Source organism: Aplidium turbinatum, chromosome 2 (genome assembly GCF_918807975.1).
Source record: "Aplidium turbinatum chromosome 2, kaAplTurb1.1, whole genome shotgun sequence".
Lineage (NCBI taxonomy): Eukaryota > Metazoa > Chordata > Ascidiacea > Aplousobranchia > Polyclinidae > Aplidium > Aplidium turbinatum.
Window position 1 is genome coordinate 32,881,286 of NC_137473.1, and position 19,650 is coordinate 32,900,935.

Consider the following 19,650-nt stretch of genomic DNA (forward strand, 5'->3'; position numbering starts at 1 on the left):
GCTGTCGTTGCGAATATAAAAAGTGGTACAAAATTGGATAAATGGTTCTTCGGCAGTAAAGGAAAGTAATGCTTCCGATCATATGGCATCGCGCGTTCATGAACGGGCAGTTTTGCGTCTTCAAGTATTCCAGTGACGACGCGACAACCTCATCCTCCGATGATTCCGATTCTGACTAGTTCTTTATCCAACAGACTTTGTGTTGCTCGCAGTATCCTAATTGTGCCGAAATTATGTTAGTGTAGCCTACTGTAACGTAAATCGAGGCAATCTTCTCGCAGGGAGCTATTGATTTGTTATCGGTACCTGATTGAGCAATTAATGTTATTTCATGATAATTTAACGTCGCTAGATGTCGAATTAATGTAAAACAAACGTAAATTTCTTATTGGGCATTGTTGTTACGCGATATAACTCTACTCGCCGGGAAAATTAAATCGATTTGTGCTGACTCGAACGTTGAATCAACCCAAAATTAACTTACTTTCCCTCCCCCCCAATGAGTTATAACGTGAATCACCGTAGCAGCGTGCGTATCGCGTTGATCGCTTTATCGCTACTTTTGGTATTATTACATCACAACAAATCAAACCGTGCGGTCGTGATAGACTATTCGATTATTTTTTTCTCTTCTCGTTTAACGTGCTTTGGTGCAACTTTTTCATAATTAACGTTCGCAGCAATTGCCGAGGCAATTTCAACTTTTGCCGTTTGGCCTCGTCAACGTTTTTGCAAAGTAAAAATACGGTAATTTCCTAGACTGCGTGAGTGTTCACAGCAAGTAAAATAGTCCGAGGTGAGGTCTTGGTGCGGTGTTTCTGCTGATTAAACTCTTGCTGCGAGTAAATCAAACAGGAAGAAATTTTGAACAATTTTTGTCCGAATTAAATGCTCATCTTGCGACGGCATTTTTATTGCCGTAGCAGAATGGCCATTATGACGTTTGCGGCGGCATTTACCACGGCAATTGCCGTGTGCCGCCGCTAAATTCGAGGACTGGTGTTGGAATTCGTGCTCGACTCCAAATAGGCAAAAGCAAAGATACTGTGTTCTTGACACTACTTTTCCAATCAAAACCTTTTTACAATGAAAATCAAACTAAACTTGAAGCACTTCTCCCCTCGATGGTAATTTTACAGCGCTGAAATGACCTGAACTGCTACCAACCAGCCAAATTTTATTTTTAGACCTTGTCATAGCCATTGTACAACCGCAAACTGTTAGTAAACTGAAATAAATGCAACAACACAACAGACTTGACAGTGTAATTTTTGTAGTTTTACGAGGTGTTGCAATTGTGACGTAACAATGCTTTATTTGTTCTGTGAAGTGACGTAGCCTACAAGTACCGGTAATTGCTTATATTCCGCTGCTAGATTATAGGCTAAACAACCTAAACTTTAGCTTCCTTGCGCAAGTAGTAAATGTCGACGGATTTCAACAAAAATTTGCCAAAAGGATTTTTCTACTGAAAGGAAATGAACACCACCCTGTACATTAATACTAACAATGGTTAGAATTTTGCGTATTACGCTAAAAACACCCTAGTGTTTACTTGTTTACGTTTTTTCGAAAAGCATACAAAAAAAACTAGGTGAAAACCAAATTACTTACTCGCTAGTTGCATCTCCGGAGTCCCATGATGTCGTGGAGCAAAGATCACTGCTCATTAATGTTGACTGGCTGCCATACTGGTCGTACATCATGTGTCTGTTGTATCTTGGTTGTCTTCCTACAAGTTACAACCACAGACGTTAACTGAGTCTAATTGTTGCTTTTTGTTATTACTTGAAATGTCACTGATGTCCTTGGGGGCCACTGGACACTTGGAGAAAGTTAACGTGAAAAATCAGTATGTTTACGCAAGAAAGTATCTTGTATCAGGTAAACTTTAAAATAAATTTTTGCATGTTTTGCTTTGGAGTTAAAAAAGCATAGCACATATGGAATTTCGTTTGTCATGTTCCAGCAGTGAGGATGTGTTTGGTGGTTTAAAATTTGAAAAAATTTCAACAAGACAAGAAAAACAATCTTTGTATCGAAATTCAAACAAACCAATAAGTGTCCGAATCAGATATGTGCTCAGGATGAAAAGTTGCTAACAGAGCCGTGAACATATAATTGTTTTAAGATAATGAAGTTTACAATTCACAAAAACCAGGCTGGATATTTTACCTTTGTGACTTGAAGCTATAGATTCAGTCTCAACACCATTTCCCATTCCAATGCCATTAGACCTTAAAAACAAATAGTATGCATATAAAAGAAAATCCAACTCTCTGGCAAGGATAATATTACAAACACTTGACACTGTGACTGACTACATCAACATCGTTACATCATGATTCAGAAGCTAGAAAAACAATGTTGAAAAACTAACTTTTTATGACAAATAAGCAACAAAAATAATTTGTAGCTTTGTTTTGACAAATCTCAGCAACAGCTTGAAAATAACTTGAAAAATTGTGGCTATGGCTTGAATGGCACTCTAATAAGATGCCTGTGATTGATACAGAAAGGCATATTGCACAACTTTTTTGCTATTGCCAGCATTACAGGCTTTGTTGCAGTGAAGACCGGCATTGAAGACAAGTCATGTGTCGGGGAAGGGCTTATACCCAAAGAATTTCAAAATCGTGTCAGAAAAGTAGCTAGGTTGCATCTCTTTATCCGTCTGGGGCTGAGGAGTGAGGGTCTATTATTTTACCACTCCAAATTCACGATGTTCCCGGACTATACTGGAAGGCTGCTAGAGAGCAGCCAGTCTTTGGTTTCATCATCCAAGACACGCAAACCTTCCACTCCATTATGTAGGCCGAAGATGTTGCAGTCACTGATGAGTGATGAATCGATGATGTTATTTCTTTATAATAACCGCTTTATGCAGAACACACAAAAATATTTCACTTGATTGCGGGTCATTATTTGTCAGCTGTCCCAGCCAGTTAACCCACCATCTCAGATTGTTTTGACATTTCATCAACAGATTGAGCTCAAAACACTGAACTCAACAAAAAAAAAATTTGAAATCCATTATTGTTTGGTGAAGTTATGTGAGTTTGAAATTTTGCATTTATTGTGATCACTCAACCAGAACGCTTGCCTTCATTTATTAGTACGAACACTAAAAATTCAATTTCTTATAATCTGATTAAGTTATTATCTTTAAATTCAGCAAGGGCTGTGTCTAGGTCCTACTTGATAAGCTTATAAACGTTTTAGCTCTTTTTGCATGTGGCCTGCATAGTTAGGGGGTAAAGATGGAGGTGTAGGCATAATGTGCGCTCATGCGCAACAACAATTTTAAACTGCTATATATAGATGAGCACACCAGCTAGAACTGCAAGAGTGGACTCAAATGAAAACTTTTAAATAGCAGTTTATTGCTTCCAAAAATCTTGATCGCTTATTGTGCCTTATTCGTTTTGGAGACAAAATAATAATGAAATTATATTTTCAGATAACTTGCACCAACAATAGGGTGCACACAACCCCCTGTTTACTTTTTGTACTATTGACTTGTAAATTTGTGAGAATGTTCCACTAGCCAAGAAACTTTGCTGGCCCAAAAATCAGTAAAATTGGGGCATTTTTAAGTGGGCCACCATTAGGGATGTTCAATTTCGATTTTCGATTCGATTTCGATTAAGGTGATATTCGAAATTCGTTTTTCGTATCGGACATATTCGAAATTATAGCCGCCCTTTCGGCTGAATGCGGTTGAAAGTAACGCGAGTGGCGCGAAATCTGTCTTGTCGCATTTTGCAAGCGAAAAAAGACTTCGACGCATGCGCATCGTCGATCACGTGACTATCACACGCTCTCGCGGGTCCAACGGCCAGGGATGCCAGGTTGGCATTTTTAATGCCAAATTTCACAAGAATGAAGATGGCTAGGTTGTGCAATAGACAGTGTAGGGTGAGCTTTGTCGCAGTTTTATCCATTTTTTACCGAATCCATAGGCGCCTAAGCCGTGGGGGCAGGGCCGTAGCCAAACCGCAGAGCAAGGGGGTGCAACTTTTTTTAGGGGGGCCCGAAAAAATTTAAATGGGCAAAATCATTATAATTGTAGCTGTTGCTCGAGAATGTTGAGATTTTGCCAAGGGGGGGCAAAATTTTTTCCAGAGGGGGCGAGGGCCCCCGGCTGGCTGCGGGCCTGCGTGGGGGCCAGGCCCCCACGCATATTTCTGTGTGGGGGCAACTTTTTATGCTGTATTGATACATAAAACAATAGATGAACTAGCGATCGGCAGCAGGAAAACACTTTTTGAATGCAAACCGCAACAGCTTCGCGATAAATAATCACTAGAATGAGTTGCGATGCTACAATCCAACACCAGACAACAAAATCTGTCATTTTTACAATTGATTTAATGTCTGGAGACTTTGAATCAATCTAAAAATGACTGATTTGCTGCCTGGGACATAGCAAAAATCTACCATTTTGTGTCGATTCAATGTCATCAGATGTTGAATGCACCCAAAAACAACATAATTTGCTACGTAGACGGAGCGTGCGTTTAGCTTTATGCGCTTGCAAACATACTCGATGTCGCTTTCCGGTCGAAACCTCTGCACTCTGCTGTGAAATGTCGCGGCAGTGAATCGCTCGCTGTGAAAATGAACTTGAAGTGTTTGGGATCCCAGCGACCTCGGCTCCAGCGGAGCAATCGTTTTCAAAAGCTGGCCTGACCGTCACGAAGCTGAGATCCCGACTGACGGGTGATCATGTCGATCAGCTTGTGTTCATAAACACCAACAAGGGCCTGGAGCTGTAGACGTTATTTTGTGTTCTTTTTTCGCAAATTTTCATGGCTTTTTTCGCGTTTTCTAGCGAATTTTCATGTCGTTTCTTTCAATAAAATCACATTTTGCAGTTTGGTGAATAGTTGTGATATTCGAAATCGAAATTCGAAAATCGAAAATAAATTGAATTTCGAATTTCGAATATTCAAATAATCGAAATTGAACACCCCTAGCCACCATCCCATTTAAATTTTCAGGGTTGCCATTTAGTTAATATTGAATTATTTTTCCATTTCTTAGCAGAATTTGTATGTTTCAACAACATAATATGCATAAACTTCATTAAAATTATGCCTGTGCAACTATTTATTCTACAGAGAATTAAAAGAATATTATATGCTTGCCCATAGGAGATCTCTGTGAATTCACGTTTTTTACACATAGCAATAGCTAAAATACAACTCCAGTGAGCAGAAATGGTCTAAAATACTAATTTCGCACTGGAAATAGATCAAATACATATAGAAAGCTAACAATAGTGAGTTTGCTACAAGAAAGCCTGGTATTGAATCTGTAACCTATAACAGTAACTGCAAACTTTTGTCACAGAAAGCAATGTGATCGACTAGCCTAATCTGTGCAAGAGGATATTAGTTTTTTCTTATTCTCAAATTAGGTGCGTCTTTTCTGTTGGCTTCCACTATTTGTAAAGGTAATCGGTGCTCAGCTTAACTCCATGTTCAGCCACATCTTTTGTAACATTGATGGAACCAACAGCTTTCTGGTAAGACTCTGATTCAGACCATTTCTCTACTGGTAAAAGAAGAAAATCATCATTTATCTCTAAAACAGAGAAAAAGAACCAAGAGTCCTTTGTGATAAAATCTGTCAGTTTTGATTCCAGATTGATTTCTGATGGAAAACGTGGTTTTCCGTAGCCAGTGCCAAACCGATCTGCTGGTGTAAAAATAGAATCTGTAGGTTTTATGCGGATAAGTTCATCAGCCATCTGACGTTTTTCCTCTTCCTGAACTTCAGAACTGAACAGTGCGAGTGGTACCATCTCAGCAGAGAAATACCAAAAGTGATGTTTGAAGCTACATTCAGCAGCATCTGATATTAACTTATGCACTGTTCCATATCTGAGAAAGTCCTTGTACATAGTCAAACAGTTCCAAGGAGCATCTACAGCAACTCATTTTACCTCATTACAAGGATAAGATGTTGCATTGCTTAAGTGTTAGAATTCGAAAAGCACAGCCTTGGCTCTATATATAGAGACTGTACTAAATTATGGAAAACGACATTCAAATTTCATGCATCCCACATTCAGAAGACACCAAATAAGCATTGAGGATATTTTGCGACTGAGATCTTCTCAGCCATTGCTTTCCAAATGATGTATTACACATGCCAATACCACCTGTGCTCTTCGAGTAAATAGCGTTCAAAAATTGGGTCACGCATGAGTGGTTTTGAGGACCACTTTCTTTCTTTACACCCAAATTGGGGTAAGCACATGAATTTTTTGCAATTTTTCTTCATAAGTAAAGAAACAATAAAAGAGGTAACCTTTTTTCAAGATTTCATTACAATAAAATAATTACTAAGAAAGTAATTTGGTTTTGAAGTTAGTTAATGACTTTCATATTAATTGTTCCGCTTCATTGACCACAAAAGTAGCCATTTTATATTGGCTTTAACTTCATCAAACTTCAACCATTTTCCAAAAAAATTAGTTCTCTGGAATCAGCACGAAAAGTTCTTCCTGCATATTTAGTTTGTGCAAAATCTGAGATGTTCGGTTAAAATTTCCATTTTTTTTGGGACAGTTGACATGGAATGACCCGTGCGCACTGAGCATGCTGCGGTGTTCTGTAGTCAGGAAAAAGGCAACTGCAACATGCACAACATGTCATTTGTAGGTAAAAAAAATAGTATCATTTCAAAAGGCTTGAGTTGGAAGAGCGACTTATACTGGAATCAATACGGCAGACATAAAAAGGTAAAGATAGTCCCATACTTGATTCAAGTGTAGGGTATAAGAAGATAAGGCTCTCATTGTACTAAGCCATTAGCACTAAGAAGAATAGGGTGGCCAGTTCCTTTCTCTCGTCCGACTTCAGCAGTTATGCCCACCCAATTTATTACAACCTAGGTAGAAGTAAGCGGTGTTTTCAACAACCAGCTTAGCCGGAAGTCAAATCAGGTTTGCATTAGTGAAAAGTCAACGCCTTATCCGCTGTGCGATCCCACCAACTGGTGGACGTAAAACAGGAAGAAAAGGAATACTTCACTTGAAAGATTACACAATCTTTTCGCTGTAAGTGTGAAAGGCAGAAACATACCGTAGGTACGAGTTGTGTAAATCAAACGAACGTTGCAACTGTTGCTAGAAAAGATACCGTAACCCAAAATTTTCAATATTTAACCGGTTGACATTTGAAAAACTAATAATCAAGGGCATAAAGTCTGAAAATATGGTTGGTCACTCCCATAGATAAAACTTCATGAGCATTTTGAACGATATCTCTGGACCTATGTGAACCAACTTCCATATCTTTTGGGACAACAAACTAGAAAAATCTGAATACTAAAACAATTGCGGGAACCCCCATTTATTGTGGAAAAAATCCATGCTAGGATCCAAGTCTACCTCTTAAGGACACATTGCAGGTTTGAAACCAAAATAAGCGCAAAGCATTAGTTTTACATCTGATATATTCATGAAAAGCGTCAAGAATAGAATAAGCAAGAACTTCTTCATTGCTTTTGTCAATCTCCCCCACAGTCACAGACACAGTAAGCGGAAGCAGTGACTGGCTGGAAGATCTAAGAATGTTTAGGATTTCTAAACATTTTTAATACAATCACACAGCTGCACAATGCACACGGATAAGCAATAAGCATGGCCAATTAATGGCATGGAAATAAACTCTTTAGTCTTTACACATCTCACTATACGAAATGACATAAAGCAAAGACATGTTTTATGGATAGCAATTAGCATGTAAACTCATCAGGTCTTCTTCACTGCAGCGCTCAAAGAATTCTCCCAAACCTTTCTTGGGAAAGTGATGGAAGCTACTTACGCTAAGGGGACTTTATTTACTCATTAGGGTTACACAAAACACTGAAAAATAACTTATCCACAAACTGCTCCATACCTGTGATGTAGGATCAAAATCGTGCTTACTCAGCCCACACAAAAAAGATTAACACATAGTAGCTGCTGTTAATGTAGCTGCGGAATAGTTAAACACAGTATATAATCTTTGTATTAGTGCATTGTAAGCTGAGCTAAGTTCCAAACAGTTGTGCTCAGTAATCAGTATCACTCCCAGAATATAGATAACTTGAAACTTATCCAACCGGATAACTCTCAATTCTCTTGTGTGGCGAGTTGAACAAGAACGTTTAAGAAAAAAATATTGATATACTTACATAGGTGTTGGATGATGTGAATGCATTGGGCTGATTTGAGAAGCAAGAGTAGAATTTTGGGATCCAACATCCACATCAGGAGGAACAAGCTATAAAAATACTTTATTTACAGGTTTTGTGATGGTTAATCCATGTCTACTTTAATATTCATGGTGCTTACCTTTTTTTTTTAAATCTTATGAAGTTTGTAATTTTGTGTTAATCTGTGCTTTGTCATTAAAGTGCCTCTGACAGAAAAATAAATTTGCGAAATTTACCTAAGATATCAAAAAGGTGACACTAACAAACTTCCCTGACCAGAAAATTGTAAAAAATATCAACAGGCTACTAAGTTACACGCTTGCAAACTTTCGTTGACATCGGCGAATCTGACACTCATTCTATTGCGAAAATAAAAACGGCAACATCGCTGTGACGTCACCGTAAGCTGGAAGGATGCAATCTGTGGTGACTGGTGACTTGGTTAGGTATAGTACGGCTACTGCAAAACGTGAATGTGTGGGGCTCTGTTGGTCTAAAGCATGTGCAAATTAAGAATTACCGAAATAGAAAAGTGAACTTATTATTACTACCAGGTTTTGATCAAATAGGTTGAGTTTATTTTTATCAAACAGCATCTCAATTCAATTGAAATTGCAGTTTCATAGGGCTACAATTTTGATACTTTTTTATTTGTCCTAATGTGGCTATAGCCATTTGCAGTGTAACAACAGTATCTCACAAACAGTAGGCTACCTTTAATTTATGGTTGAGGCAATGCTTAAAAATTGCTGTTCATGTGTATTGTTGTATTTAAAAATATCTATCCCAAATTTCCTTGCCAACTGAAAGTATTAAATGCAATAATTCTCATTGTTCAGATGCTTCTCATGTTGCCTCAATAGACTCTTTCTATAATATTATAACTGATGCTCTCAAAGCAGCTTCTGATAAAATCTTTGTTGGTGTAAAGAAGAAATGTAACATATTTTCTGTTCCTGGTTGGAATAATCATGTTAAGCAAGCTCATGCTACTGCCAGAGAAAGTTACATCATGTAGGTGAAAAATGGGAAACAGTGAAATGGTTAACTATATGAGTTGATGCAGAGCAAACGAAAGGAGTTTAAAAAAGCCTTTCGCCATTGTAATCATGCCTCTGAACAACATAGAGCAAATGTGCTTGCCTCAGCACTCAACTTGGACAGCTCACATAAGTCATTTTGGCAGAAAGTAAAAAAGTCTACTTGCAAAAAGAGTTCTCTTCCTGTAAATGTTGGTGGAGCACAAGGTCCTGAAGCAATTGCTGAGATGTGAAAACATCATTACAGCTCCTTGCTAAATTCTAGCAAAACCAACACTGAAAAAGAATTTGTTAACTCATGTATTTCTTCTAGGGATAAATATTACAACTTTTGTTGCAACATGGACACAATTGGTTCCTTGCTTGTCAAACTGCCATAAACCGCGCTGCTGGTGCTGACAAAATTTCAGCTGAACATATTGTTTATGCTGATTATTTGTTTTTATATTAGTGTACTTTTTAATATATATGTGTCTTAGTCATGGCACTGTACCAAATTCTTGCTTGAACACTGTCTTAGTCCCGATTGTAAAGAATTTGAATGGCGACATTCAAGATTCAGGTAACTATAGACTTCTTGCTCTAGCCACAGTAATCTCAAAACTGTTTGAACGTTTTATGTGAATCATTTATTGCCTTTCTGGAATACCAGTGACAATCAATTTGGGTTTAAGTCTGGTCATAGTACTGAAATGAGTGTTTTTTAATAAAACAACCAGTGTCCTCTTATATCAGTCATGACACTCCTGTATATTCTGTCTTTTTGGATGCTTCAAAAGCCTTCGACAAAGTCAATCATCATTTATTGTTTAAAACACTTATCACACGTAACGTGCCTACTGCCTATCTATTTTGTTCGCTTATTGGAATACTGGTGACCTTTGTGCCTTTATAGTAAAAAAACCATGCAAGTGAGGTGGGAAGGTCACCTGTGCCAATCATTTACTGTGTCCAGCGGAGTCTGACAAGGTGGGGTGTTAAGCCCCTATCTTTTTGCCGTATATATATATTGATCAGCTTTTTTATCTCAATAAAACAAAAGTTGGTTGCTATGTTGGCAACTCTTGTCTAAATCATATTATGTTTCCTGATGACATTTGCTGCATCTCGCCTAGTTTGTGTGGCTTACAAAATTTGTTAGATGTTTGCCACAAGTATGCTGTTGAACATGAAATTACTTTCAATTCTAAAAAGTCATTTGGTATGTTATTCTCCCCAAAAAACTTTTATCTTTTACGTGCTCCTCTGCTACATGTAGGTAAATCTGAAATTGTGTTCACAGACTCTGTAAAATATCTGGGTGTATTTATTGATAGTTCTCAGATGAAAGTTATATTTCAAGGCAAGTACGCTCTCAGTACTGTGCTGCAAATAATGCAAAATCTCAATTTTTCTAAATGCTCACCCGCTGTAAAAAACAGTTTATTTCGTTCTTATTGTATGTCGTTTTACTTATCCCAGTTGTGGAACAAGTTTAGATCTTCTAGTATAAAACGATTACGTGTTGCTTACAATGACTCTTTCAGAATATTGCACAATTTGCCTCGTTAGGTCAGTGCCAGTGAATATCAAGTAATGAATAATGTAACTGCGTTTGATGCTTTATTGAGGAAAAAACATGTTTTCGTTTATTAACCGATTGCATACACTCCTCAAATCGCTTTATATCAGACATGATGTCATCTGATTATTTTTATCGTTCTGAATGCTTTCAATTCTTCCAACGCTCATTAGGCTATATGTAAATTTGTGACAGTAGATAGCCTATTTAGTGAGCTTTTAAACCGACGGCATCCAAGGTGGCTCTTTGTGATCTTTGTGCATTTTCAGTTTGTGTATTACAGTATTTCGTTGTTTTGTTTTCGATGTGGACAGCTTTGTCTGACGCAAATAAATAATAAATAAATATGTGACAGTGTCAGCGACAAAGACCGTGTGGTTTCTTTTTACGCTTTCCCACAAAACAAGGTGCTGAGAAGAAAATGGTAGAAGTTTTCTTCAAGTGTTCGAAAGTAGGATGGGCCATACAAAACTAGTCATATATGTTCTCTTCACTTCACTGAAGATGATTTTGTTAATACCACTCAAGTAAAAATGGGCTTGAGCAAACTTTACATTTTGAAGGAATTTGCCATAGGCTACCATCTATAACAGCAAAGATGCAACCAGTTGCTGATGATGATTTCAGCACTTCTAAACAACAACGTTTACAAAAACGTACCCTTGTACAGGTAAACTAGGCTTTTACATGTATAGACTCTGCTATGTACGTACTGAGGGCACATTATGAGAGAGAGAGAGAGAACTTTTATTTATTATAAATAGTGATGATGAATTAAATATGAATGATGATTCGTACAATTTCTTCATTTTTCACTTCAAATATATTTTAGGTTTTGTAGGAACGTATCCAGTACAGTTTTATTAAACTGTAAAAAACAACAGATCTTTGAAAAAAGCAACCGCTTGTACCAACTCCGACTAAACTGTGATCCAGCAATCACATCTAGGAAACGTATGTTTCATCCGTCGCTAAGAACGCCGACTTACAATGACGTAATACCACCAAAGTCGTCCCAGAGCAGTGAAATATGGAGTTTCGCCTGTGGTGGCGCTGCGGAGCCGTCGTTTGATGTAAATTACGCCCTAACCAGTCGAGCTACGAGGTTAAGGTTAAAAAGTTTGCTAAGTATGATTCTGCGCAAGGAAATGCTTTAAAAAGTTACTATACTTGGATCCAACCTGTCAGGGGCACTTTAACAAAAATAAAAAATTTTCTCGACTAAATTTTGCATGTCACTGAAAAAACAGCAAAAAATTGAAAATCTTGAAATAGTAAACATATGATATATATGTATAGAACATTATACATTGTATAATGTTGTAGGTTATTGTAATGTCTAATCAAAAACATAACGTATCACACACACAGTCTCAAAGAGGCATAGACTTAGGATATTGACTTATGAATTGACCTAAAAAAACAATCTTCAGAATAAAATGAGCAAATATTGGGTTATACAGTATAAAAACCTAAAGGTGAGAATTATGTGTTCGATGTGCAGTGCACAACTGCACATATTGAAAATTAAAATTGCACGTAAAAGTATGTGGTGTAAATTTACCTTCTAATTTTAATTTACAAAAATGAAATAATATTCATTCAAAGACACTCATTTAAGTTAACTGAAACAAGCAAGGCCAGCTTGAGACACAATGTGCTAAAAGAAATAAACTGAATGCATGTACATTGTACTCATTGCACTGTATGATAAAGAAACTTGAAACAAAAATGTATTTTAATGATTTGCCATAATAAAGCTACTACTTACCCAGGCAACAATGCGATTTTCACTAACAGGCAAGTGACTATCGTCATTATTGATTTCTTCTTTGACCACTCTGGCAACGTAATAAGTTTTACAATGAAAAAAAGTAAATATAAAAGTATTATTATACAGTATCCTACCATACTTAATACTTCTCACTTTTTTAACTTTCACATTTGAATAGATTAAACCATATATATATGCATAGTATGGATGGCTGTTCGACAAGAATTTTTTCTCTACAAAAAAGTTTAAAATAAAACAAAGTTCTTTTTAAAACTTCTTCATCAAAAGCGAAAAAAAAACATTAAAAAGAAACTAACTTGAAACAAGATCTAAACTTCATGAAGTTGCAGTACTTCAAAAAAAAATATATATACTGCTAAGTCAATCATCATGAATTTCAGTGTATTTCAGTAGTCTAGGAATCTTGTGTTTTTTATGTTTGTTTTGAGTTAAGAAATCACTTGTCTAAAAACAAAACTAAATTTGTAGCCAAAAAGTTTAACTTGAAATGAAAATTGAAAAGACAAGGTATTTTGAATATTTTTGTTTTAGTTGTAAGGTACACCGGCTCGGTGGCTTAGTGTGTCCGCCTCTGAATCGGTAGGCAATAGGCATAGGTTCGATACTCTGTCGGTGTCGGGTCATAGCAAAGACTTTTTTGAAATGGTATTATATGATACTGAATATAATTCTTGCTTAGAACTGAGCAATGGAATGGATTCGAGAAACAATGTACTCAGTTGCCTCTCTACGGCTGCATGGACAATGTCTGCTTCAAAAAAGCACTAAGGAGCAACGCCTTCTGCGATGGATACAGCGCTATATAAAAACAAGCATTATTATTATATATTAGGGTAGTTGTATATTCAGGCTTCAAATAAACACACATGCTATGCATAAATATGTTCATTGCAAAAGTGCACAAAAAGTTGTACATTGATCAAAACCGACAATATGTTTACAAACCAAGCAAGAAATACTATTAATACTACAAAAAAGTGCTCAATGCAAAGTGAAAAAGCCAAGCAGAGCAATAAATCAATCAAATACAGTATACTGTATATACCGTAGCTATTCACAAAAGGCCTACCAAGGCTGTTTTTCCCTAATTGGGGTCACTAGAAGGTACTTATTCAAATAGAACCTTCTCATAATCTCAATAAGGATGAAACAGCCGGTTAAGGTTTTTTGTAAATAGTAATAATATTTATAAATATTTTAGAACGATGGTCATGTAGTAATTAGATAAGTTTGATCACATATAACTATTTAAAAAAGCTTCACGCTATGGCGGTTCATTCTCCTGATCCTGAAAAACCATTGTAGAACTTCAAGATCAAGCAGCACTGGTTTAACTTCGAGAGTGTGCACTTGACTTGAGCAATGCATTTAAACAGTAACTCCATTTAGCAGTCATTTATTATTGGATAGAATACTTTACAGACAACAACACTTGGAAACTTCACACTGTCAAACTCGGTGACTAAGCCAGTAGGCCTGTGTCAGTGGTTCAAAGCCTCTACCAGTATGCGAAACTGTCAGGATTAAGCTTTCAAAGGAGCTTTTACAGTCCAAAGAGGAAGATTCAATCAATATAATGCAGTCTTCAAAATTAGCATATTTTTACTTCGGCAAAAACGTTGCCGAGGCCAAACGGTAAAAGGTAAAATTGCCTCGGCAATTGCTGTAAACGTTTAATATGAAAAAATTGTACCAAAGCATGTAAAACAAGAAGCGAAAAATATACTAGAGCACCGTAGCCTAGTCTATCACAACCGCATTGTTTGATTTGTTGTGATGTAATAATATCAAAAGTAGTGATAACGCGAGCAACGCAATACCAGGGTTCAATCTTAGCGGTAGTCCGCTAGCCAATGGCTAGTGAAAATTTGCACGGACTAGTAGAAATGTTGCAGTACTAGTCCGATTGGCTAGTAAAAATATTCGCTGGTGAAAAGTTTTGGTTTACAAAATGGCGATTGGCGACGTCACTCTCACTCTGAAATACTGCAGAAATTTGCTTGCCAGAGGCGAAATTGCACGAAGAAGGCTGCAAAGTAGGTCAACTGAGCACGTGACTACTTTTTCTCGCATTTTTGGTAGGCACGACACGTTGTAGTTGCCAGCACGAAGCCAGCAAGCAGCAGTTAGCGAAATTAACGTTTTTGTTGTTGATATATCGTAATCAAATGCTGAATGCTGATTCAACGTTACTACAAAGTGTCTAACGTTGAGTGTTAGCTGGGTAGTTATCGCTATTGTTAATACGTCATCAGACAAGTGAAAAGTCAGTAAACTGGTCGGACTAGTGAAAAATCGTGCGGGCTAGTGAAAACGGGGAGCAACTAGTCCGGTGGGCTAGTGAAAAAAAGTTAAGATCGACCCCTGGATACGCACGCTGATACGGTAATTCAAATTAAATAACTCACGGGGGGTAAAGTTAATTTTAGGTTGATTCAACGATGGATTTAATTTTGCCGGCGGGTTATATTGCGTAACAACAATGCCCAATAAGAAATTTACTTTTGTTTTACAATAATTCGACATCTAGCGGCGTTGAATTATCATGAAATAGCGTTAATTGCTCAACCAGGTACCAGTAACAAATAGCTCCCTGCAAGAAAATTGCCTCGATTTACGTATACACTAACATAATTTCGGCACAGTTGGGATACTGCGAGCAACACAAAGTCTGTTTGATAAAGAACTAGTTGTCAAAATCATCAGATGCTGTATCGGAGGATGAGGTTGTCGTGTCATTACTGGAATCAGACACATCAAGAGGCTCATCGCTTGGCTGTAAATCTAAACCGTCTTCGCTGTTCGCAATGAAGCGTCCACGTTTTGCAGCTTTCATGCTTTGATACCCACTACACGCCTCTAAGAGCTCCATCAGGGTGTTCACTAAGGAACAAATCTATGGCTTTGTCATAACGACTGGTAGGAATGTCTAACCCTAACTTTACAAGCGCTCGTGTGGCCTCAGCATTTTTATTGTCGACGCTAATGCGCCATTCATGCATCATTGCATCTGCATCGACAATCATCTCAGCAATTGCCGAGGTGATTTCGAAGACTGTAATGGATACCAAAATGAAAAGTTCTTCAAATTTAACAGAGGACTTTGTATCGGGTATAAACCATTTTGGCCCTTGAACATTTTGTCTCTGGAATTTTGTCCCTGAAAAGATCAAGATGAAAATAGAACAATGCCTAAGTCTCTGATTGAAGTTTTTGCAAACAATTTTCAACTTTGTCAGAAGAGTTGGGAATTGTTACAAATTAGATAAAATAGTCTTCCTCTAAATACTAGTGAATAGTTTCAAAATATTGTCTGAAGGTATAATTTCATGGTGTTATTTTTGTTAAAAATTTCCTAACCTCCCTTGATTTGATAACAATAAAAATTAAAGCATCTGAGGGAAACACAGGGTAAACACAGCAAAACAATAAACTGAACTGAACTGTATAGGCCTAAGCTAATTTACCCAAATACAACAATTTTAAATAACACAATTAAACAGTTCTGAAGAGTGAAAATCACTTTAATGCATTGATTCTCAAACAATGTGCTGAAAAATATCAATGTAATATCAGACATACAATCTAAAATACAATCAAGCCAATTTACAGTTTTTTTATTATTTAGTCTTGTAAATACTTAGTACAATACTGTTTGATATCTTAGTATTGAGCATAACATTGACCAATATGGTAGACTACTCTAAATTATTAGTAATACTCAGTGATGGGCATTATCGGTGATAATTTATCGGCGATAATTATCGGCGATAAATTTTTATCGCTTATCGTTATCGCTCAATTATTTTTTCAGTTATCGTTTATCGCCAAAGGCAATATTTGATTATCGCCGATAATTAATCGCCGATAAATTTTATTTCGGATCAACGCACAAGTGGAAAGACCATGAAAAGTAATATTTTTACTAGCCACCTAGTTAATGAAACTAAAATTTTGTTTGTTTGTTTTATTATCTTTATCCTGCATTGCGGGAAAGCGGACTTGAGCGCTATGCATCGGTGTACGTCTTCCGACGTACACCTGACCCACGCTGCAGCCGACTGCAATGTCTGTTTCTGGTTGTCTACTCTATTTATTACTTAAATTTGGTACTACCCATTACTCGAAATCGATCACTGGGTAGAGGCAATTATCGTAAAGTTTCTTGCCCAGAGAAACAACAGCAAGTGCGGGTGGCTGGAGTCGTATGTGCACAGGTCGTTGTCAAGGGAGGGGAACGCCCCCTGCAGCAACGGCCCTGACAACACAATAATTTTTAGAGTTGCAAATTGCAATGCAATGAAATGCATCAACAAGTCTCTTGTTGTATTGCTGCAATCGGCAATTGCGAGTGAATTTTACAAATGTAAGCGCACAGACAGTACAGATTCCTTTGAAGCGAAGTGAAAGAAATTGGCAAGTGGTTTATGAAAGTGTTGCAATACGAGGCCGCTTTTACATCGAAAACATGGTCTTTTGCGCCACCTCACGATCAACTATTTTATTCTTGTGTTTTCTTTTTTCGTGGAAGTGTTAGTTTTTAATAATTGTGGTAAGAAAATAAAATCCCTCTCGTCAAAACATGAAACTTACTGTTTTAAGCGCATTAAATCTTTAGATGAGCAGATTAACTAAAATTGCAAGAACTTGCCTTGAGACGTGCGGTTACGTCACAAACTCAGTTTAAAAGACAAAATTCACACACAATAACAACACAAGATCGGTTATAGACTATAAGATCGATTTTTTTCTAGCTTGGCGATATAACTTTGATCCAAAAATAATAACCAAATTCGTAAGTGCCATTTAACTTATAAAGTTAACCCATTTGTGCCGAAAGTGAAAGTACTAAAAAAAATTTTCGGAAAATTTAAATATTGCATAATTATGACCTAAAGAACATATCACAATTATTTTTTTCCTAATTGTGTTTGTACTTTTTGAGAAAAAACCGTCCTATATATAAGACTCTAGGCAAATCCGTTATCAAATTTCACAAGTTTCTTGTGCGTAGGCTAATGCTTAAGCGTTATTACATTTTACTTATCGCTCAAAGTGATAAATCGGAAATGTCTTGTTCATGTCTTGTCATGTCATTATTGTCATCGAGCATTTTATTAAAATAGAAGTTCAAAAAATATGAAGATGAAAATTAGCAAAGTAACACAATATCACTGAAACAAGTCATTGCGGAATATGATATTGCTTGAAGCATTTGACATGCAGACCGACATCACATTTTTTGCATCTTGTAGTAGTTTTTGCAGGACAATAGGCGCATCGAGTTGCGTGGTAAAATTATGCTAAATACAGTATAACCTTTCTCATTTACCTATGCGACCTAGCCTACCTCAATCAAACATTTTTATTCCCACTAATACAGTGCCTATATTGTAATTCTTATCTCAACAACTCAGCGTTCTGCCATTGCTTTAATGAAGGTGTTCACAAAGAAAACAAAAAAAAATATCTGAAATTATCAGTAAATTTCAATAATTATGTTACTGTTCTTAAACAAACACGACTAATTTGACAAGCTTGATGGATTTCACAGTAGGCCTATGCACATTTTTACTACCAATAACGTTTAACATTAGCCTACTGATAAATTTTCAAGCATTTTGCGTTTTTTGGAATTTTTTTCAATTATTGCTGACTTTGCTGTAAACAGCCCTTTAAGCAGAAAGCAAAATACAAAGTTTGGAATTTTTTATGGTATTTTCATTTGATTTAATTATTTTTCCTACTGCGCGTAAGCGGCAGTGTAACTCAATTGATAAAAGCATCCAACTGGTATCTGAAGGTATAATTATAAGCACGGCGGTTACCTCAGTGGTTTGATTCTGGATCAAGAGGTTGAAGATTCGATACCTACTGCCGCTGTTGCAATTCTATTCATGCATAACTTACAAAAAGTTTTGTCCCTTTACAGTATATTATGTTCGATTTTTTGTCATGTTGATGAAAACAGTTCATGCTGCATGGGATGGGGCAGCGCTAATCAAGAAAAAAATTATCGTTATCGGAAATTATCGGCGATAATTTATCGCTTATCGTTATCGCTTAACTTTTTTTTGATTTATCGTTTATCGTTATCGCTTTAGGCATTTTTCGTTTATCGATTATCGTTATCGCTTAACTGAAAAATGAGTTATCGCTCCCAACACTGGTAATACTAATACATTGGTACCTACATGTTCAGATCATTTACCATAATGTCGGAATGGCCCGTTTCGGTGAGTCCGATTCGGTGAGTCCGATCCCTTAACGGGGGATTTTTTCAATTTTTTTTTAAATTATTGGGTACCATAGCCTAATTATCATTGCCGTTTTAGGGTTAAAGGGGTTTGGGGTTAGGATTAGGGGTTAGAAGTTAGGAACTCACCGAATCAGACTCACCGAATCGGACTCACCGAATAGTAGCAGACCCCCATAATGTTCTATTCATAAAGACTAACATATCTAAATACAATTATATTTTTTATGATCTACTTCTTGTAAATAAAATTTGTAAACACATCATGATCCTTGAAATACAATTGGTAATGACACTTACCCAAAATCTTGATCATTAGAACGAAAGAAAAACTTATAATTAGGTTTTTCTATTGCAGCTTTAAAGTCTCCCAAAGTGATGGCTTCCGGAGAAATATTTATTTTTCTAACATATGGTGTTTTCTCATCTCCAATATAATAAACAATCTTTGTTTCTTCTAGCATGATGCAGAGTGGAAAGATACCTCACTAAACGACGAAGTGTGGTACCATATATCCTGGATCCCAAACTCCAAAAATCTTCTTGCGTATGAGGTGGTAGCAGTTACGTTATTTTAATGCTATTAGTATTATTTATAAATTAACCTTCTTTATTGTACTAATCAGGTGTTCTGCACACATGTGTACGGATTACATAGGCTAAAGAAAACGATTATTCAAGTACAAAGTAGGTAACAAACTACTTTTGAGATCTTTTTGTAATGTTCTGTCATGGCCACCTAGAGATGCGGCCTGATTTGTCACATTTTGCAGATTTTGATCACAGC

General features: G+C 36.7%; 1 protein-coding gene across 1 annotated transcript in view; it reads right to left on the reverse strand.

Moving 5' to 3' along the window:
- LOC145764785 (segment polarity protein dishevelled homolog DVL-3-like) overlaps window positions 1–19,327 on the reverse strand; it is a 33,045-nt gene extending 13,718 nt beyond the window's left edge. The window contains exons 1-5 of the mRNA XM_082576459.1: window positions 19,164–19,327; window positions 12,584–12,653; window positions 8,191–8,279; window positions 2,176–2,237; window positions 1,615–1,732 (exon numbers count right to left, since the gene is read on the reverse strand). Coding sequence (XP_082432585.1) covers window positions 1,615–1,732; window positions 2,176–2,237; window positions 8,191–8,279; window positions 12,584–12,653; window positions 19,164–19,327 — 503 coding nt within the window. The remainder of the gene's footprint in view (window positions 1–1,614; window positions 1,733–2,175; window positions 2,238–8,190; window positions 8,280–12,583; window positions 12,654–19,163) is intronic.
- Window positions 19,328–19,650: the final 323 nt, after the last annotated feature.